This window comes from Frieseomelitta varia, unplaced genomic scaffold (genome assembly GCF_011392965.1).
Source record: "Frieseomelitta varia isolate USP_RPSP 00005682 unplaced genomic scaffold, Fvar_1.2 scaffold_650, whole genome shotgun sequence".
Taxonomy (NCBI): Eukaryota; Metazoa; Arthropoda; class Insecta; order Hymenoptera; family Apidae; genus Frieseomelitta; species Frieseomelitta varia.
The window spans coordinates 121,348-144,760 of NW_025110424.1; the positions used below are offsets into that span (position 1 = coordinate 121,348).

Sequence of the window (23,413 nt, forward strand, 5' to 3'; positions counted from 1 at the left end):
AGAAAAGCTGTTGTTGTAAGTAAGACGCGTTGAAGCTTAAAATCATAAAATTATCTCGGTCAGTTATAAGTTGCATTTTGTGTTTATTTGGAAAATGAAGTACCTAATCACTACAACTTCGTATGTTATACAACAGATAAAAGTTTCTGTTTCATCTTTTAATTAGTTTTTTCTCAGTTTTTCCAATCCAGACAGAATCACTGCTTTCTTCTGTACCTTTTCTACTTTCTTCTCATGAGCTCTCTATTCCAAAGAGATACACTGGCATCGTGCACCTGATAAAACAAATCTCTCCATCGATACCAAAATACGCCTTCTAGATTCTTTTTGCCCATTTAAATTAAACATTATCATTGCAACTTAATTTGTATGTATTTCTTTCAACCTGCATCCCAAGAGTAAGCCTATTATCCAGTATTATATCTAAATGCTTCATCCTCTTTTTATTTGCTGCCATTCGTCCTTTAATTATTATCTAACATCTTTATTCTCATCCTCCTAATAGAAATCATTATCTTCTGAACTAAACTTTCTATTGCGTTTATTACTTTATCTACAACTATACAGGATGTTAAAGAATATGAAAAATTTTTGGAATAGAAAAAAATTCATTTTAAAAGTTTATTTATATAAGTACAGGATGTCTCATTTAAGTGCAACCCTCAAATATCTTTTCTAATTGTGAGGATGCAAAAAATATTCTATACGTAACTTGAATGGTATAAATAAATACATTTTTTTTCCTTTTACACTGCATAATTTGTATAATTTGTAAATAATATATTCAGACGTGTACTATGATATGATCTTTAAATAACTAAACTTAAAATTTATAACTGAGAAGAACGCGAGTTGCAAAAACTACTGTAAAAAGACGACATTTTAAACACCCAACATGAAATTGATGAAATGTTAAATAAAGTTAGTGATAAATATCTTTTTGACAAATTTCGTGACCAAGTCATCTGGATAATATATCTGGTAATATAAAAAGCATTTTCTTACTTACTTAATTAAAAAATATTATAGAATATTTTTTGCATCTTCACAATTAAGAAAGATATTTGAGAATTATACTTAAAGACACCCTATATACATTCTTTATCCCCACATAAATACGTATCTTCCAAAGTATTGTTACAAATAAATAAAAAATAATCTATTTTATTTTGAATTACATGCATCTATTTAAAAATATTATTTTATTTGAACAATGCTGAAATATTTATATTTACTTATATATTTACACTTCGTCTAGAAATATTATATTTATGTTAATTTATCTTACTTATTTCAAGAATTATTGACGAAGATATATATTAAATATTTTTTAATGTTTCGTTATATATCAGTAACATATTATTAATGTGGTAAGACTTGAAACGTATGTTTCTGAACAAACTGGAAGAAACGTATATATACTCTATATGTACTTATCAATATAATGTTGGAATAAGGATATTCATATCATTGTGTTACAGATACTTATAAACGTATCGTACAACTATTGTCATACAAATTTATTAAAATGTTGATAAATTGCAATACTTGGAGCAAACATTCCACTGATTTCAATTGTTTCTTCAATTTATTCTCATAACTAAAGAATATATTTCAAATACGTACGAGATTAAAATATTTTATGCTTTATATAACTTAAAATTAGTATAATAAAATAAAATTTTATAATAAAAATATATTTTAGTAATAATTAAAAATTAATAGTATTATTTACAGTTAAAAATAATAAAAATGAATTTTTAAAAAAATAAATAAATAAAATTTTTTAATTATCTCGAAAGTAAATGATCTAAATAAATATATATATATATTTTGTTAAATAAAAAAATAAATATATATTTAGAAATTAAATGTATTTATTAATATCTAGTTTTTTTTAATAAATTTAATTTATACATAATATGATCATTGAAATGAAGATATGTTACGTCAAAATTGAAAATACTTATTTTATTTAAACTGTACAATCTGACATTGTAAATAATATTTGAAATATTTTGTCCGCGACGTACGTGCTAATTACGCATTCGTATCAACAGTAAAAGTTTATCAAACCTATTAATTCGAAATATCGAACTCGTAAAAAGAAATCTCCAACAACTTCTAACCTTTCGATGCTAAAACATCGCATATCTATCTATCTCCACGTATGGAGCAATTTCCTCGAATTCGAACAAACACCGATCTCCAACCGTCCCGGAGATAAAATTAACTACCGATACTGGAAAGTTCGACAAAACTGTGAAAAAAATTTGCAAGCAAAGCGCCGTACGAGTTGAAAACACACGATCGGTGATTTCGCACGACGGTTCGTCAAGAACGTCGCCGATAAGGAGATGGCTGCCCGGTGATAAGACATGCCCCCGGACTTTCAATCAGTCAAACGAAGTCAAAGTCGGCGGAGCATCGCGAATCTTGGTTTGCTCTCGCTGAAATTTGTCGCTTTGCGATGACACGCTCGTGGAAAACGTTATCGGTGAACCGAGTGCACCGCGCTATAAGCGAGAAACAGATAATGCTAATTGAAGGAGGCATTCAGTGTGTCACATGAACGTTGTTTTTCACCGGATCTCCCGACGAGAGTTTGTGCTTTCGTCGCGGCAATAAAAACAAATAATAGTAGACTCGATGCCGCTCTCGCGCACCAGGAAGGTTCGAGCGCTGTAGCATCGAGATCGAATGATAGTCAGAAGCAGGACAACAGTTGTGAGAAAAATTCTCCAAAGTGTAGTCGGTGTTCGTTCGAAACTGAAGTTAACAAGAGGAAGTGTGAAAGACGTAAAGAGCTTGATTAAGAATTTGTGATAATCAGTCGCGATTCTAAAGGAAAGAGACTCGAAAGTGCGGCCGGCGAAACGTCTCGATCGTCGTTGATAAAGATCAAGAAAAAAAGAATTCCGCGTGACGTAATCAGTCCATTTTCTCGCAAATGAAAAGAGCAAACGTTATTGTTAGTAGCTGATAAGTGAAGACCGCTGGCCAGGTGTCGGCTGTTATAAGACGTCCTACATCATTGCTCACGCATCAGTAGATCCTCCGCCATCAAACTTGACACCCATTCATGCAACTGTTAGTCCAATTATTCCGCGAGCGCCGCGAACCTTTTCGTCTCGGCGACAATACACAGTAAAATGAAACGAGATCTTGGAACGGAACAAACTGGATGAGAAAGAGTTCAATTTCTTGAAGAAATCTTGGACGAATCTTCGAGGTTTAAAAGTGGATTATAAGGATTTGATGGGATCGCCATTGAACAAACGAAGACAAATTTGATCGATAAGTTTGGTTGATTCATAAAAATCAGATTTTGAAAGTAGGAGTGATCGCCGGTGTTTTCTCAACAGTGTTCCAAGTTGTAAAATAATTTATAAAGAGAGAAGTCAAACATTTTTAGTCTGATTGTGAGTATGATTAATGAAACTAGTGAGAAACCAATGAACGGGAGGTGATTACGAATTTCGTGCTTGAAACGACAGTCAAGCTTGTTACGTAACATGCAATAATTTGTACAATTTTTAAATTTTTTGAGGAAATAATATGTCAGATTATCGTCAGATTGTTCTTTAAGAATTGTACAACTCGTTCAAATTATTGCAATGACGACGAACTATCATTGTCATCAAACGTAAAAAGATTTTTAGAAAACGTTCATTCTGCCCTGAAAAAGTCGTGACAAGGAAAATGTTACAGGATATATAGCATCGAAGTTGAAACATAAACAGTTCTATTTATAAATATATAATAATTTACAAGTATATACCAGGGAAAAAGAGAGAATTTAAAATACTCTTTTCAAAATTGACAAAATTGATAAAAGTCACGATTTTTTTTCTCTTTTTGCTAATTTGCTTTAAATAATGATAATTAAAGGATATTCTTGATTCTTATATTCTATCAATAAATATCTATTCAGTAGTATATGATGCCTCAAGATCTAATATAGAAAGATAATCAATTACAAAATAATTGTTGTAACAAAATTAAAACGTTAACATACAAAGTTGGCTTGAAGTTAATTTGAAAAGGAATGATTTAAAAATTAAACATAGGTGACATTTTTTTACCTATAACAAGTGTGACCTATGTTTAATTATTTTAACCCTGTAACGTTAACATACAAAGTTAGCTTGAAGTTAATTTGAAAAGGAATGATTTAAAAATTAAACATAGGTGACACTTATTTACCTATAACAAGTGTCACCTATATTTAATTATTTTAACCCTGTAACGTTAACATACAAAGTTAGCTTGAAGTTAATTTGAAAAGGAATGATTTAAAAATTAAACATAGGTGACACTTGTTTGCAAAAGTTAACAGTTTCATTCAATCCTTGATCCCAAACTTTGAACACTGTACAAACTGAAATTGAAAATGCACGTGGCCAGTAGGCTATCTTGTTTTTCGTTTGCAAACAGCAGTGTACAACCTGTAGAAGTCAAATTGTTCCGCGTGTTGGTAAGTTGCACATCTTTTTGAAGAAATTGCAGCTTCGTCAAAGTGCGTCGTACAGTATCTCACGAGCAACTGTGATAAAGCTGACTACCTGTGTGATTAAGAATCCTTCAAGTAAAAGCTTTCAAACGAGATATGAAGACCATTGTGCGGTATTATCTCTGAATAAAAGATATTCTTCGAAATCAAATATCCCGCGAGTGTTTGTGTTGAACGAAAAAGGGAAAAGAAGGAGTAAAAATGAATGGAAATGTTGCAAACGATCCAAAATCGAACGTGACGTCAACCTCCCTGGACAAAAGCGAAAAACAAAATCTGTTGCCATCGTTGAACGGACCTGCACCTGTCATAGTAAAAGTGTCCAAGAGTACGAATTCTTCGTTTAAGAGCAGGTAAAAAAATGGTATTTCAACTATATTTAACGTGATGAGCGATCGAACAGCGTAATTGGCTTCCATATTAAGAAATCGTGGGATTATGCATTAATTACCGCTGAATTAATAACATACCGACATTTGGAGTCCACTTGTACGTATCTGTGCAGGTACATTTATGGCTGACAAGTTAATTCGACAAACGACTATATTTCTGGTTATAACTGGTTACCCTCGATTATTCAAACGACACAATACTAAAACAATTAATGAATAGATATTTCACAAGCAGTAATCTGTTACACGAAGAGCCATGAATCACAGTGCTGTAAAATCAGTCCAATTTCATTTTTGTAAAATATTCTGCGTTTATTGATTCAAAAGATTCGTTGCTTATATTTTTTCAAATCTTGAAAATGATAAGACTGTAATTTAATTAATGGTAAAGGAAATGAGATACCATTGTACTCTTAAAAGTTGAAGTGTACAACTGAATCTAAAATCTCGGAATGACTCATAGATATGATCTTCAATCGGCCATGTTTAAAAGCTATGAAGTCTCAGGCCATTTGAGAAATGAAAATATCTCGTTTCTGTAAATTGATATAAAAATCTCTGAACTCTGTTACGTGACAATTTAGTAATTAAAATGATATTAGTAAATTAATTATTTTCAAATTGTAGCTTAGAAACATCTTTATAAAATTTTTCTTTTGGTCGATAGGTGTTCTTATGTTGAAACGATCTGCCAGACCTTCATTCCTTTTAGGGAATTTTCATTTCTGCATAGTAAACACAATTTGAAAATTATTCAGATTTTAGAGCTTATTCAATATGATAATTATTTAGAATCAGAAGGTTGCACTTGCTACCTCAAATGCTCATTTTTTAAAAAATGATTAGCTCTCTTTAAAAAGAAATAAAATTGTTAGAATTTTCAAGTAATTCACAAAAATAATTGATAAATAAGTTGCCTAAGAGAAGAAGGGGAAGAACATGGAAGGAAGAAAAAACAAAGGCGTCTTGTTACCTTGATAACAAATTAGCATTTCAAGATTTCAATTAGCATTTAAATCAGACGTCTAAATGATTACTGAGAATATTGATTAATAATTAATGTTTCATGAAACTAGAATGTTAGATATTAAATATATGGAACTAAAAAGAAGATTAGTAAAAAGTGATTGTCTCCCAATATTTAATAACACCCTGTGTTGTATTATCTCGTTTGTTTGTCAATTTTTGGCATTTTTTGTCAATAGATCTCTCTTTAGACTGAATTCATTATCAAACAAACATCAGGATTATGGCGTGTCGTTGGCCTGTCACTAAAAGTACGCGAGATCTCAAAATTATTGGGAACCCAAGAGAAATTTTATATCGAGTTGCCAAGTGTTGTTGAGATTCCTGTGAATGGCCAATATTCTCGAATGTTTCGGGAGTCTTGAATAGAGTGTTCATTACATACATATCTAGTGCACGTTTCCTACTGGCCCAAATTTTACAATTCTATGATTAACACCTTGCGCTGGCAACTGATTGCGGACCATAACGAGTGACCGAACCGCATACAATAATTCGTCGCTTTCTTCTTCTTTTGAACTCGTCGGTATGAAATGATTAAGAAGTAATGAATTTATTTGTTTCGTCTGGGTTACATTTAAATATACTTAAAACTGAGAAAATGTTTGCAATTTGAGACAAAAAATTCTCGACGTCATTCCAGCGCAAGATGTTAATAATTTAAATAACAAGTGAATAAATAAATTTCATAATTTGGCTTTTGAAAGTCACAGAAAAAAACAATTGAAAAGTCTTTAAACAACAATTAGGTTGTCGAAAAATTTTCAAAACTCCCGAAACTATCCCAGAGGATCGACTATTCACGAGAATCCCCATACATGAACTAACAATAAGTATATCATTATAGCGACAAAAATCGTCGGACGACAATGCGAAAGTGTCCAATATCAATATCAGTCGATAATGATCGATAAATTTCTAAGATGTTTTCGACAATGTCGGCCCATTTAATTCACAAGGCAGGCTGATCTTCTATTTCACAAATTGTAATAGAAAATTACCATGAAATTGCTCGCTTCCGTTATAAATGTCGAGCGGCCGATGGAACAAAAAACAAGCTGGCTTGAATTTCAAATAATGCGACTGACGAATACCGACGTTGCCAATGTGCATGCGATTATAGAATTTATTTCGTTTGTTTCTTGTTGTGATTAGATTAATTAGGACTGACGACGAGTACACGAGACAGTGAACAATAATCGGAATACATACTCATTATTTATTCAATTTTGATTTTATTATTCGATGATGTCATCTGCCAATGTAAATAATAAAAATGTAAAAAATAATTTTCAAATGAAGAATCAATACAGGATTGGTAAAAATCGTCAGTCTAATCAGTTTGGAAATTAGCTCGCTTATTAATCACGCATTTTTCTTTGTTAATTTTCATTAAATAATGTTTGTTACATTTCAAATAAAGAAAATGTGAATAAAGATCTAATCTTCAATTTAAGAATTTTGCTTTTTCTTTCAAAAGCATTCAAAGAAAAAAGTCATTCTGTAATTGATTTCTGTATCAATGAACGTATTGCATTACATTGCTTACATGATTTTTTCTGCTACGAACTGCTATACTGGATGTTATTTACTTTTTTTTTTTTTTTTAGTGAAATCCATTAGTAATCGTAACTTGATTAAAATGATCAAAAGCAACAAAATATAAAATAGAGATTTTGAAAGTATGAAAAATAAAATTGGTATAGAATTCGAGATACTTCTAAAAGGTTTGATTTCCCTGATTTAGAATTAGCTTATTAATGACAATAACATGACGTTTTATCTTTTTTTACTATATATCGTTTTACATTATAATAAAACAATTAAATTATCATTATCACATATATATTACTCCTTTGTGTTATATAACAGATTCCCTTCTTATCAATATATACCATATTACAATTATTACCATGTTACATGCATTTTTTTTATTTCTCAAATCCTTATTCAAATATCACACTGTCACGACAATTTTACTGTCTGTCTGAGCTCAGTCTTACATCTAAGATTGCATTAAATTTATTTATAACAACCAATTAGACTCGCATCGCTGTCTTCTTCCTCAGCTCCGCTATGTGTTAATTCAACGAATACTTATTTATCAGTCGTTGGATATTTCGGAAGAAAACTGGCAAACAACCTTGAAATTAATTTTCAAAGCCCAATCTAGATAATCAGACTATTTTGATCATTTCACTTCATTTGTTCTCGCCAGAAAAATAGATGAAGGATAAAAATTATCTTTATTGTCAACTATTTCTTATCGTCTGTTCCCTGATAGCAATAGAACCTAGATCAACTGTTATCTCGACAAATTTCTCAAAGTCATGTAATATCTCATTCAGAATGATTTAACACTTGTCGAGCATCCAAACCATAAGTATTGACTTATATTTCAATTCGTTAATGAAGACTAATTACCAATGTTTGACTTTGTAATAAAATCTGTATTTAGAGATCTTGTATTATATTTAAGTCATATTTTTATTAAAAATTAGTTATATCATAAATATGTACTTTTGCTCTTGGACATTTAGAAAATATTGATAGTAATAGTTATAATTGTCTTTGATTGTTGTAGTTTTATACGAAACTTCTCACTTTATTAGTAGTATTTAGTAGTATTACAGTGATTAGTATTTATCACTTATTTTTAAAATATTTTTGCACATTTAGCAAACTCATGTTAAAATACTTTTTTTTAATCACTAAGTGACTAAGTGATGTAAAAATCAAAAAAGTAACAAATATTTGCTAATTGATCTTCATTTATATTTATAAAAAATGAAATCAACTTAATTACGTAACACTGATTTATCTTCATTCAATTTAATTCCTTATTTATAGAAGTTTCTTGTTATTCACATGATAAATCATCTAATTATATTATTAAAAATAGATTTTTCAATTAAATATTTTTGTTCCTCTATCAGTAGACCCTTGTTTACACAATCGTTAAAGAAAAGCCAGTGCATTTATGACATTCAAACACACTTGTTGCTTATCATTCGTTATAATTCAGGTACAATCCATGTATTCTATAAATAGTACAAATACGTTTAGAATATTTATTACATTTGTTCCCATCTTATCACTTTGAAGAGATAGAAAAGAAGAACATGATGGACATAGTGATATCAATGCATAACATTGTCATTGATTTATTAAAGAACTATCTGGTAAATTAATTTCCAATTTTTATCCTTTTCTGACATTTTACAGAAATTAAATTTCTATACTTTTGTACATGATCTAGTTGTGCAGAAATCATGTTCTTCTCCTTTCTAAGTTTCATCACACTTTCTATGGCTCGAATGCTAAATATTTCTACAACACTATTGACATTTAAAAATAATTTCTCTACTTTATTTAATCTAATAAAGATCAATATTTTAATTTATTTAATCTAATAAAGATCAATATTTTAATTTATTTAATCCAGTAAAGATCAATATCTTATTTGAAATTCTGTTTCCCTAACTTTGTTGTTAAATAAAAGAATTCCAAGGATTTCCTTAATCTTTACTTTCGCTATTTGTTCACTTATATATCGTAATTTGATGAAATTAAAAGAAATTAAAGTATTTGTAACGTTATAATCTTCAATGGATTAAACACGTTCTACGAACTATCTGCGTCAATATTAGTCTCCTCTCTTATTTATCGTTCTATCTATTTTTCTCTCCTTGTTCCATGCTTTTTGCAAGCAACAAATGTTGATACTAACAAATTATTAACATTGTGAAATAGGTGGGTCGATCTTAAAGGTAGATGGACGAATGGACGAATGGACGAACAAACGAGATCGCGGAGTTCACCGCGTGTCGGCTATTAATTTACGCGTGGTAATAAATAAATTGGTAGATAACAGTTGCTCGGTTATCGTACGGAGTCAAAATGGCGACTTCCTTTTGGCCATATGAAAGGGTGGCGAACGCGAAGGTCTCAGACAGATCATCGAACTGGTCGCGTCGATGTATTCTACTAGTCGTTTTACGGTTTGCCATACGCACGGTTCTCGTCAGTTTCCAAATCGGATCTATCAGCTTTGTGCCTCGAATCGCAGTTCGTTCGAATTATCGATGACTGGCCAAGAAATTTTGCTTTAAGCAAAAATATTAATTATTAACAGCGATGAAATAACTATTCGAGTTCTTTACAATTAGTGAGAATTATTTTCTTTAATGGAAATTTAATCGATCGTAGTTACGAGGGATAAGTTGCACACAGTTTCCGAAATGGAAATTGAACAAATAAATAAAAATAGTTGTTTGTCTTTTGGAGAATTTCAAAGTGAAGCTTGGTGTAAGGGATTGTAAATATGATTGTAAATATCCGTTTGTGATTGTGCGTGTGTCATCGAGAGGAATAATCAGTGAACTGTTAAGACGATTGATTGATACTTTGTCATGGAAAGGTTCAAGAGGGATCGTGTAAAATGCGAAGAAATCCATCGTGAGTACTTTTCTCGATACGATAGAAAAATGAAAATACGGAGGAAATATTCACATCGACAAAAAATAAAAATTCATGCGCGTGTGAAAAAAATCGTCAAGAAACAGCGGTTGAAACAAAAACCTATGCCTCTAAAAGAAATTTCCACATAAACAGAGAGTAAAAATTCATGCGTACAGAAGAAACGTTCAAGCAGCCAGAAAGTAAAATTTTGTACGTTCGACAAAAAATAAAGGTTTGGAGCGTTCACTTGAAACAAATTCCACAACAAAATTTTCCATCCTCCGCCATCTCCATACGGACGATCATCCGCTTAGCATAATAAAAACGTGTCTCTGAATTCTAATAAGTCTATGCATCTCACAAAACATGTACATCGCAAAAAAAAAAAACACGATTTGCAAATCGTTCATTAAATTTTCATAACGAATATTAAATAAGGAATGCAATTGGATGCGTTGCAATAAACACCTAACTAGAATTTGTTATTCAAATCCTGCAAGGTCGCCGCGAAGAGCGATGTTACGTTGTATGTACAAAGTCGACGAAACGTTGATAACAATTTTGAAGCGCGTCTCACGTGTCTGTCTGTCCAACAATACGACAGTAGTAACTTCAGTGTAAGGCAATGTCATCGTTAAATAATCAATGTGCAAATGTGATTGCTATTTTACGTAAACTCAGAGTCAATAGTCATTAAAAAAAAAATAATGTAATTCTGTTCACTAACGCGTGCTGCAAAAATTTTCGATTAACTGATTGCTTTAAAATTAATAAAAATGCTACCGAGAAATGTATCCGGCATTTATTTATAAGTGTAATTCAATTAAAACAAATATTTCAATTAAAACGATTATCATTCTTATAAGGAGTACTATAATCATCTTATTAAATGGCCATAAACCTTCATCATGACAAATGATTGTCATAGCTTTGCATTTTTTTCCATAATCGAATTCATAATTTTTGTAAACTAAAACAAAAAGAAGATTCTTTATATGTTTATGTAAAATGGGATATGCAGTATATAAAATATATGATACGAAATTATAGTATATAAATATAATAAATATAATATATTTATTTATTATCAGTTATAGAAATAATCCATTAAAACTGGCGACCATTAAAAACAGTATGTTTTAATTTCTGTTACTGATTTGCAGAATATATATTTCTTTCCTTTGTTGCGTTCTTCATTTGCAATGTTGTTTTGAAGCTTCTGTCTGTTCTTAATTAAATGACTTGATTTCAATTACAATTGATCATGAATTATGAATTACGAGAGCATAATGCAGAAATGTCTCACTCAAACGGTTATAAACAAAATACATACACACTAAAAATTAAGAAAAGTCTATTACAATTATACAGAGAACAAAAGTCTATAATAATAATAGATGCTTAGTAACGTGAAAAAATAAATCAAAAGAGAATAAAATTGTTTCATTCAAAACTTTGTTTTTTGAGAAAATTTGTTTGATACATATGCACTCAACTATGTCTCAATTCCCATGGATTTCTTTAATTAACATTAATAGTAGACATTCCTAATAATAGTTAATAATTTCAAATAACTCGAATGAGGGCATAAAATAAAAGAAAGTGCTTAATCTTCAGGAATTTTATTAGTTCAAGAATTTACTATTAATTTAAGAATTAGAAATGACTTTGCATACATAATCATGTTGTACTCTTTTTTTTAACTTTTAATATTCGACAAAATGATCCCACAAATAAATGTGTAATGGTTAATAGGTCCGGAGATTGCAATGACTAATGAATTTTTCTATTACAGTGAATCTTACACTGATACTTCTCATTTAAATAGTTTCTCATTGCACAATTATTTTTGAGGTAATAAAAGATTAAACACTTTTCTTATTTTATCGTCATTGTCGTCATTCGAGTTATCTAAAATTCTCAACTACCATTAGCTCCTAAGAAAGAAAACATTTTTCTAGTTAAAGTTAAAATCTGTTTTTGAGGAGGTCAAATTCGAAAATCTGTTCGCTAAACGTATCCTTAATTAAATTTGAACTTCCTATTTCATTGTAGACTGTATAATGTTAATAAATATTAATAAATGTTACTAATAAAGGCAGTCGTATATTCATAAATATATGAATAAAGATTCACGGATGTTGAGACTTGATTAAACGTGCGCGTACTGAACAAATTTTTGGACTCGATTTTCTCAGAAATAAAGGTTTAAATGAAAAAGTTTTATTCTTTTTATTTCTTTTCGACTTGTTTTTTTTTTTTTTGTATGTCGAATCACTCTTTGCATCAATACCGATTGTATCATCTAGCCTAACATAACCATCAGATGCCCTGTACAGGGTAGTTCATTGTGTGAAGCCACCTAAATATCTTTTCGAATTGCGATGATGTGAAAACTATTTTTCGCCTAAAATGAATGGTATCAAGAAAAGGCTAATAATTGGTAAGAATATTTTTTTCGAGGACTTTTCATTGATGTTTTTTTCATATAATTTTCAAGATCATTGATGTTTTTCATATATATATTTTTTTATTTTTTTCATATATATATATTTTATTAGAGGTAAAACTCAAATTTTCGCATCTTTTACCATATAATAAAAAAAATTATTATTTTACGATATAACAAAAAAATATATAATTATATGAAATAAAAAACTTCAATGATCTCGAAAAGTCCTTGAAAAAGATATTCTTACCAGTTATTAGCCTTTCGGATACCGTTGTTAGGCAAAAAACTAGTTTTCACATCGTCACAATTCGAAAAGATATTTAGGTGGCCATCCTGTACATAACGTACAACAAAATTCTCAAAATTCTGCTTTCAAATGCAAACAACGAATGATCGTGATTCCAACTTGCAGGAGCCGGTACAGAGCATGGCCAACGCGAAAGTTACGTCGTCGCGCCGTATTGAAAAACGGCGAGTGCAACGTGCTCCAGTCCCGAATTTCCAGACGTTCGTTACGCTTCCTACGGGACATATTCACGACCCTGGTGGACACGCAGTGGCGATGGATGTTGCTGTGCTTCAGCCTGAGCTTCGTGCTCTCCTGGCTGGGCTTCGCGGTGATCTGGTGGCTGATCGCGTTCAGCCACGGTGACTTCGAGAAGGACCACCTGCCGCCGTATCAGATCGAGAACAACTGGACACCCTGCATCAACAACATCTTCTCCTTCACGAGCTGCTTCCTGTTCAGCATCGAAACGCAGCACACGATCGGTTACGGGAGCCGTGGCACCACCGAGGAGTGCCCCGAGGCGATCTTCGTCATGTGCATCCAGAGCATCGTCGGCGTGATGATCCAAGCGTTCATGGTCGGGATAGTGTTCGCGAAGATGAGCAGGCCCAAGCAGAGAACTCAAACGTTGCTCTTTTCACGAAACGCCGTCATCTGTCAGAGAGATGGCGAACTCTGTTTGATGTTCCGCGTCGGTGACATGAGGAAAAGTCACATAATTGGAGCGGCGATCAGGGCGCAGTTAATTAGGTCGAGGACCACCAAGGAAGGCGAGGTACTGTCGCAGAATCAACAGGAGTTGGCCGTAGGCACCGACGGCCAGAATGGAAACCTGTTCTTTATCTGGCCCACTACCATCGTTCACAGAATCAACGCGGAATCTCCGTTTTACAATATGTCCGCCGAGGACATGCTGACGGAGAGATTCGAGATCGTGGCCATCCTCGAGGGCACGATAGAATCGACGGGGCAAACTACCCAGGCTAGATCTAGTTACTTGCCCCAGGAGATTCTCTGGGGGCACAGGTTCGAGCCGATGGTCACGTACTCGAAGGAGAGACAGGGCTACGAGGTGGATTACTCCTTGTTCAACAGCACCGCGCAAGTCGGGACACCTCTGTGCTCCGGCAGGGAACTCGCGGAATTTTACAAGGTGCAGGAGGAGCTTCGTCATGGGAACGGTAAGTGGGTTCAGACGATTTTTAGAGAATGAACATAAATAAATAGTTGGGATTGGAATTTTATTTTTCTTCGTCTGTTTAGTTTTATTTTTTTGGTGTTCTTTTTTTTCGTAGGACGAGTTTTTAAAAAAAAAAAACAAATTAAATATGTGTATATATATTTAGATTTAGCGACTAGTTAGCTGCGTTGGCGATTTTTGAATCTCACGTTCATTTTCTGTACACGGTATGATAAAAATAATGAGACTGAATCTCAGGTGATGTTTATTGTTAATCGAATTGTTTAATGAGAAGGAAAATATTTAAATCTTCATACATGTTAAATTAGTATAACGAAAGATTAGTTTTTTATCTTGTTTTTTTTCACTTTTCAGTGAATATTACGAGTAAAACTTATCATTTGTTTTGCGTAACTGGTATTTTAATCAGCGGAAAAATTAAAGTGAAAATCACATTTTGGAAGAAATAAAAAAATATATGTTTTATTTTACGTACAATGAAGAACATAATTGAATCAATAACGATGAAATCAATCTTCAAAATCATGATGAATGTAATCGTGAAAAAAATTTATTAATTTATCTCTTTTAGAGATGTTTAAATTTTTACAATTTTCGAGGAAAAAAGTTTTCTTATTTTTTTCGGCCAGTATATAATGTAAAGTTTGACTGTGGAAATGAATCAAGTGGATTTTTATATGATTGACATTTAAATTATTTCATTGTTATTGGCGTTATTGTTATTCAATTATACTCTTCGCAAATATTAATATATTTTATTTTTTATTAGTCTCATTACTTTCTTATCACACGTACTGCATGGAGTTGGAAAAAAGTCCCGTGAGAAGAATGCAATTGGTTATGTCAGATTAATACGATCATGCAAACTGAAAACATCACGTATATAAAAACAAGATCATACACAAGATGTCAATTTTATCGCATGAGAAACAGGGACAACATAAACACAAGAATATCGCTCATATTTTTCCTTCCTCTTTCGCAAACTTAAAAAGAATCAAAAATTATTTCCTAAACCAATAGTTTTCCAACTTAAATAGATTAATATCTTTTTTTTTAAATAAATTGATTACTGCATTCAAAATTATATGAATCCATTTAAAAACATCTGCTCCACCGCTCCATCCACAAAAATATCACATAATGTGCTCTTTTATATCCAACAACTTTTACAAGAATATTTTTCTTTTTTTTCTATAACTTCAATCTCTAACGAGATATTTTCATTTTGCGAGACCAACAGAATACCTACAAAATAGTTAATCATCCCACGATACTTCTTCCCAGCTCCATATCGTACCTCACGTATTACATTAAAATCAGACACTGCGAAACTCAATGTAAAATCATACAGCTCACCCGTGTTTCATTACGACGTACGTCAACGACACTAAGGCCATTCAATTTTTTTTCTAGAGCGGAATGTCCGGTGTAATTAAAAATTTCCGCGATGCGTTGGCCAATAACACGTTGCAAAACAACAGCTAATGATAAAACAAGGCCGGCCACGTGCGTTAATTGGGATGTACACGCGAATCAAACTAATCGATATCGAGTCAGCTGCCTGCCTCGTGCTTGCCTCCATTATCTCCTCTTACAGCCTCGCGCTTTAAGCTTCGAAGCAACGCTGCAAAGCCTTTGCATGTTACCAACACGACAAGCCTTTAATACGTGTCGACAACTCTGCGAACGAGTTTTGTTCAATGTCTCTCTGACCCTGTTGGTGCTGGTGTATATCGTAGATGGAGGTCTACGGAAAATTCCTAGCGAGCCGAAATCCGCGCCAGTGATATTGACCAGCGACCAAGCAGACGCCCCGGAGTTCCTTGCCTCTCAAGGACACTCTTCCCACGGATCACCGAAACATCAAATTGACATTCCATGGATCGACGAGAGCTCGGGTGTCTGAGCGTGTCCACTGACCCGGGGAAACGTGTCCCCGTTTCGAAAGGGAAATGTAGAACGAACAGACTGAAATAGAGAGGGAAATAATATCGTACGGAGGATATACCGAGACAGATTCTCGTCATCTTGGACGTAACGATAAGCGATGACGGTGTGTGCCGTAGCACCGCGTTTAATTGGCCCCGATTTTTGCTTCGTTAATTGGGTTCAGAAGCTGGATTGATCAGCCCCGTAAATTAGTGAAAAACGTGGCGATCGGACTGTAAATTTTCATGCGTTTATTATGAATTTACAGATGAAAAAATTCCGTTAAGTTAAGCGTATAAACGAAAATATCCAAAATGGAGTGTTCGGTGTAATTTCTATAAGGTAAAACAGATTTCTACGTAGCTGTTACTTATTTAGTTCTGTTCGGTAGATTTATAAAAGTAAGTTATTTATTTTTTGAGAATAAGTTATCGATCAATTTGGCTTCCGTCACTATGTATATCCCCTGATAGTTTTTGGAACTTTTCTAATTTACTTCCGTTGCTATTAAACAAAGTGTTCAATAACGTGTAAGATATTTCTACAAACCAAGATAAAACAAAAACAAAAACTAACAAAATCACGTTCAAGGCTTTGTTAATTAATGATATTTATCATTGATTCATGTCATTGATTGATATCGTCACATTCGTTTCAGTTATCTTATATTTCTTTGCGTAGAGAATTTTTTGTTAAACACTTGCGCTGACAACTGGTTTGCGGACCGTAACGAGTGACCAAACCGTATACAGTAATACGTCGCTTTCCTCTTGAACAATAGAAATTATTGAACAGTAATAAATTTATTATTTGTTTTGCCTAGGTTATACCTAAATGTATTTAAAACTGAGAAAATATTGCAATTTTGGGACAAAAAATTCTCGACAAGAGGTTAAACTGTGGAGATATTTTGGATTCTTCATACCAAATAAATATTGGTCCGTCTATTATTGAACACCTTGTATAGCTTTGTTTTGCAAAAGTGTCTGAATAGAACTTATATTTTGGAATTTCATTGATACCTATGATGCTCTCGTGAGTTTTTGTTTATAGAATAAACAAAAGAGAAAAAAAACATGTATTCAAGACTTTCTGAAATTAGATATGTCTCGATAATTGATCCCATTTAGCGAAGCACTACCGTAATTTAAGACGAACTAAAGTTTCCACAATAAATTTTCTGTTGCTGATATAAATGCTGTTAGCCTGTCCGTCTTGCGCTTATGTCTGTCTTTCGTATTGTCCTAATTCCCGTCGGAAACTGTTCCGCGATATGATCGAGACGTTCTTCGGTAAAGGGTTATCATATACAAGTACAAAACAATCGCTGATACCACATATCTACTGAATCATCTTTAACAACCCTTTGCAATCCTACATCAAATTGAATTTCACGTTACTTTCAATCTTAACCCACGAAACATGCTCTTTCTCATCGTAATTTAACTTAATGATATAATGATGATATGAAAATATGAGAATACCAAATTATAAACATCTTCGAATCTCACTTGTTGAATAAATTAATTGAGATAAAGTGTCGAATGCTTGGACAGCAAAGGGTTAACTCTTCGTAAGCAAACTGAATTACGAAGGAACAAGCGAAATTTCAATTCCTCGAATATCTCCCTTTTCCAGTTTTTTCTTTCTATCGAAAGATATTTAAAATATTCGTAAGTGTCTCAGAATTCTTTTACATTTCGTCAAAGTCTAGAATAATCAAAAAGTTACGAACCACTAAATTTAATTATAGAGCGTGAAATAAACGCTTGTTTACGAAGAGTTAAGCAAACTGGTATTTGTTGGCTCTCTTAACCGATTGCGCTGGCAACTGATTCGCGGACCATAACGAGTGACCGAACCGTATATAACAATTCGTCGCTTATGATATCACTGTATAAAAATTATTAAGAAGTAATAAACTTATTCATTATTTGTTTCGCCTGGGTTACATTTAAATATACTTAAAACTGAGAAAGTGTTGCAATTTGGGGCAAAAAGTTCACGTCATTCCAGCGCAAGAGGTTAAGGTAATCCTAAGACAATAAGAAAATAATTCTTCGAGAAAGGAGATTACATCGTAACACGTACAATTGACCATCGAGATTTATAAAATCCTTAAAAAAAACAAAATCCTCTCGTTCACACAGTCGAGGAGGCGAAAAAAATTAGAATCCTCTAAGTAGAAGGCTATTTTCCAGGTATGATAATCGACGAGGATTTCCTAACGGAATCCTGTCAGGACAGCCAGTGCCACTGTGGTCACCGTTCTCACCTAAATCATCATCACCACCATCCAAATCACCATTTAACGTACGTGGACAGCGGCAGAAGTGAGACAAGCGCCGACGAGGCGACCACTTGTCGAAATTCTTACAGAGACTCGTCCTATCACGGGCCAGCGATTGCCAATCGTGACCACGGCCACTGCAAGATTCTGGATTTGGACCCGGACGGGATCCAAGTGATGGGCGAGGTCGAGCTACAGCATTTGCCAGAACTGGTGAACAGAGAAATCCTGAAGAACAGCCGCGAGATCATCTTCGAGGAGCCAGAAACGTCGCGAGAGGGGAGCCCGTTGTTGCTAAAGTCAACCAACCGGAAAAACTGGAAGCATTCGCTCGTGGATGAGGAAAGAAGATCGTTGAACAGTTCCAAGAGAAGCCTCTATCACAGAAACGTCATTCGAGGCTTGGAGGAGGATAAAAGGTCTCTGGATGGATCTAGAAGAAATTTGAACGGGTCTAGGAAATATATACTGATCCCTTGGGACAATAAGAATGGGACGGAGACCGGCTACAGGGACAATTTTGCCGTTAACAGAAGACACGCGGAGGGCAAGGAGTGTTTCAATACAACGAGGAAGGCTATTTGCGTGAAAGGGTCCAAAGAAATCCAAGACGCAGACACCAGAGGAAGACTGAACTCCAATGACGACAGATTGATAATAGAAATGGAGAAATCGTCGAAGTCGCATCAGCCGCAGGAGACGTTGACTAAAGACGGTAGTACCTCACTGTCGCATCCTAATTTATCATCGAACGGGTACGCTTCCCCTTCAAAGTCTCCGGTTCCATCGAATTCCTCAAACTTGTTGCCGATATCGGATCTGTCGCCAGAGTCGGGCTTCTACGAAGGAACGCAGTGCAATTCCAGCCCCGAGTACGTCAGGAGGGATCTAAAAATTCCCAATGAATCTGTGATCGCGAGGAACAGAAGAAGTTACGAGAACGCGCAGCTTCAAGATGTGAACGAAGCTTTGTCAGGACGTAACAGTGATAACAGCTCGTTGGACAGCGAGGCATCGAAGAATTTAGCTAGCGAGCATGGTTCTCGTAAATTTGGTGAAAAGAATGTCGCCGGGAAGCAGACAGTCTCGTACACGAGCGTCTGAGTGCCTTTCTTCTAAGTGCCAGTGCAATTGAACAGAAAGATCGAGTTTCGCGTATTTTCCAAAGCAAGATCGAAGTTGTTAGTCAACCCTCTAGCTGATAATGTGAGGATTTGAACATTTACTTTTTATTAATTTTATGCAAAAGTCACGGGACTCCTTTGAATTGTTCTTGTTAAAATTAGGCTTTTGGAAAATATCCAAATTAATTATTTCATAATTTAAATTATGAAAATTTAAATATTGAGAAAGGATAAACGTGTAAAATCTAAAAGATATTGTTACAAATAGTGAGTAAAAGGTACAAACAGGTTCATTTAAAATCCTCACATTTTTGTTCTGATATATAGTTCTGTTAGATAATTGGCAAAATCAATATACATATCTTAGAATGTATGCAGTCGTCGCTTCTTAAAATTCTTCTGGGTAAAAATGAATATTTTGTACTATTTATTCTTTATATTCAGATTCTTTCCAATATTAGCCAGATTAATGATATATTATAGCCATAATATTAGCATAGTCAAGCTAATATTATTTTAACGAAATCTTGCAAGTCGCATGTAACAAGTAACATGTGCGATAGTAAAATTAGAAAGAAACTAATAAATTTTGCAAATTTACGAATCATCCACAATTTTACTGAAATTATAATATAAAATTGTAATTGGTTGTTGTGAGAAAATCCAGATATTACAGTGTAAGATGAAAATTTGTAAAAAATTTATACTCGTCATTTTTCAAACTATGCTATAAGTATCTGCAAAATTTACGTTGTACAAATTAAGTAGAAGATACGCGCACAATTATTTTCTGATTCGCCATTTTACAATGATTGTAAATCACTCCAAACCGCAGGTCGGTCACGAGCTTTCACGTGTAACAATTGAAAGAGCCAATCAAATTGTGTCCAATTTAGTAAAATTAATCATCTAGAAATGAAACGTGAGTATAACTGTCTTTGTTCAAAGGCTCGAATAAAAAAAAAAAATATTCACGATGTCATTCCGCGAGTGAAGCATACGCTGGTCTAACTTTAGAATGTAAAACTTTAGAATTGAGATATTGTAAGTACTGAAATTTGAGTAATCAGAATTAAAAAGGAAAGAACGAAAAGCTAAGGTTAAGTTATTTAAAGTTGGCATACTTGATAATAGATTTAGGTATGAAAATCGACTAGACGTAACAAGAGTATCTAGAAAACCGTCGAGAGAATATTTTTTGCAATTTAGTACGTACTAAATGTTAAGTTAAGATATTGTGACTGAAGCCATACATCAGTTACGTCCATGCCTGACAAAGCATCAATGTTCAAACAAAACCATATAGATTTACCAGTATTATGTCAATCTCGGTAAATTAATCCATTAAAGATCAAGTATTGATACAGTGGTTAAAAATTCTGTATCATTATTGGGGAAACATTGTATGGTACGTAAAATTGAATATAAAATGAAAAGAAATAAATCACAATATTATATAGTGGTATTCTTTCAAAAAAAGAAAGAGAAAAAAAATATTGCAAATAAATAGTCTTCAATGGATTAATGCGACAGTCTGTACAACTGTATCAACAACAAATAGCGGAAACAATAAATTTTATGTACGATACTTGTAACTATAATATAAAGAGAAATAGAAGAAAAATTGCGAAGAAAAGAAGTGCCTTGTCGAAATAAGTTAGCTTCAACCCTCTTAGCGCCTTACAACTTTTTTCTGCATCGTAATCTACAATTTGCATTGTCAAACACGTTTAAAATACTGCTTTTCAGTAGAAAATTCAGTATTTGCGGCGAGATTCGCATATTGAGTACTAAGAGAGTTGATATTTATTGCTTCCAGGGTATTGTAAATAGCTCGATGTTTGTACAGTAGAACTCCGTTTATATTGATTTACTTTGATTTATTTGGACTAAATTTTTATTAACATTCGATTACACGAATTCTTGCTGGTTGAACTCCTGAACTGTTGTTACATGAACAAGAAAGATCACTAACACAGGAGAAAATTAATGGACTTCTCTTATATAAACTATTTGTACCCTGACAATAATAATATCGTATAAATAAAGTTCTACTGTACATAGAAACGTTTCCAGTTAAAAAAAAATCACTGTCGATCGCGAGAATAAGTTTGCACGAAATCGGTAGCTGTTTTCAGTGTTTCAATCAATCCGCACGGGGGAACCAAATCGATTTATTTTGATATTATTTAGACGGAATGCGCAGAAAAACCTCGATTGAGTGGTAGCTCCGCATGTTCTTCCGGGACATGGATACCTGCCATCGTGACTTCTAGCGTAAATTGTGAAAATGTTATTTGTAATAAAGATCATTTGAAACGTACGTGTAAATTTGCTTTTTCCCCTTTTTCTAAATATCTCTCTATTCACAAATATTAGAATAGTATTAGAATGGTAACATACAGAACGTTATAATTAGTTAATAATAATTAATTGGCCAAAATTATAAACAAATATATATATAATGTTATAAATATATATATTATAATATATATATATATATATATATATATATATTATACAAATATATATAACAAAGAAGCATTGGCATACCTCCCTTTTTTTAAATATCTTTATATATTAAAGTGATCTATCAGTATCAAATAGCAATACCTTTTAGTACCTTTTAACATGCATATTATATATTCTTTCAAAATACTCAATTATACAATAAAATAGTATAAGAAAGTTTTTAAAAAGAAACGAAGATTATATAGTCAAACAAGTATTGGCGCTTGTAACTTAAGAAAATACATTTATTTTATTTACTACAAACAGAAAAAGTATTTAATATTTTGTTCAATACATTGACCCTTTAGATGTTATTATCAAAAGTTTAAAAATTTAATAGTGAACGAGGAACATATACCAAATTAAGAATTTGACAAATTAAGACTTTGAATATTTATCTTTTAATATATTTATTTAATATATCGTAACATGTCATCCTCTCTGAATATTTCATTACTTATTATACAATATCTGTACAATACTCTAGTAGTACTGACGAAATATTCAAGGAAATAACCATTATTTGTAATTAATCGATTCGGAATTAATTTTGTAATATCTGAAGAAATATTTACTTTTTCAAATCATTTCTATTGATTGTTTTTTAAGTTTTTAAGTTTAGCATGCCGTAGAAAATTGTTTGATTAGATAAAGTATTTAATTGATTAGATAAAGTAACCAACTTTTTATCTTTTTGAACGTGTAGGAAAGTACTTGATAAAGTAAGTTATTTTTTTATCTTTTTGAAATTGTGCGTTGCTATTGTACAATTCCCAAAATGCATTGTGGCACTCGGAAACTATAACGTGTTTTATTATCGAAAATTTTTAAAGTCCAATTCATCAAGTTTTTTTATTACGGATCTATTTCCATCAAAGAGAATAGTGCAGTTTATAATGAAAATATTGTATGTGTTAAGATATTTTCGAAAAAGAGGGTGCGCTAATACTTATGTACAGAATATGCAAAAAATAGATTAATAATTATTAATTAAAATACATTAATAATTATATGTGCAATAAATATAAAATATCAGAATATTTTGATTTGAACTTTACTGAGAAAACTTTAAATAAATTAAATTCAGAAAATTTAGAAAAGATACTATATACGGAATAATTTATGAAATGTATAGAAGCATAAGAAAAAATTTATCTATGACAAAACAAGGAAGATTTTATTTTACAATTAGATTATTATTTGTATAAAATATGAATTTTTT

At 32.5% G+C, this 23,413-nt stretch overlaps 1 protein-coding gene across 4 annotated transcripts in view; it reads left to right on the forward strand.

Moving 5' to 3' along the window:
* The window catches only part of LOC122534953, a 46,061-nt gene extending 24,061 nt beyond the window's left edge, over positions 1-22,000 (forward strand). For 2 of the 4 annotated variants that reach the window (XM_043666056.1, XM_043666057.1), the window contains exons 3-4: positions 13,257-14,314; positions 18,468-22,000. In XM_043666056.1, coding sequence (XP_043521991.1) covers positions 13,257-14,314; positions 18,468-19,660 — 2,251 coding nt within the window. In that variant the 3' untranslated portion in view covers positions 19,661-22,000. Of the gene's footprint in view, positions 1-2,404; positions 3,423-4,500; positions 4,867-9,886; positions 10,390-13,256; positions 14,315-18,467 lie in introns of those variants that run through there. The other 2 variants (XM_043666058.1, XM_043666059.1) reach the window with 2 other exon arrangements.
* Positions 22,001-23,413: the final 1,413 nt, after the last annotated feature.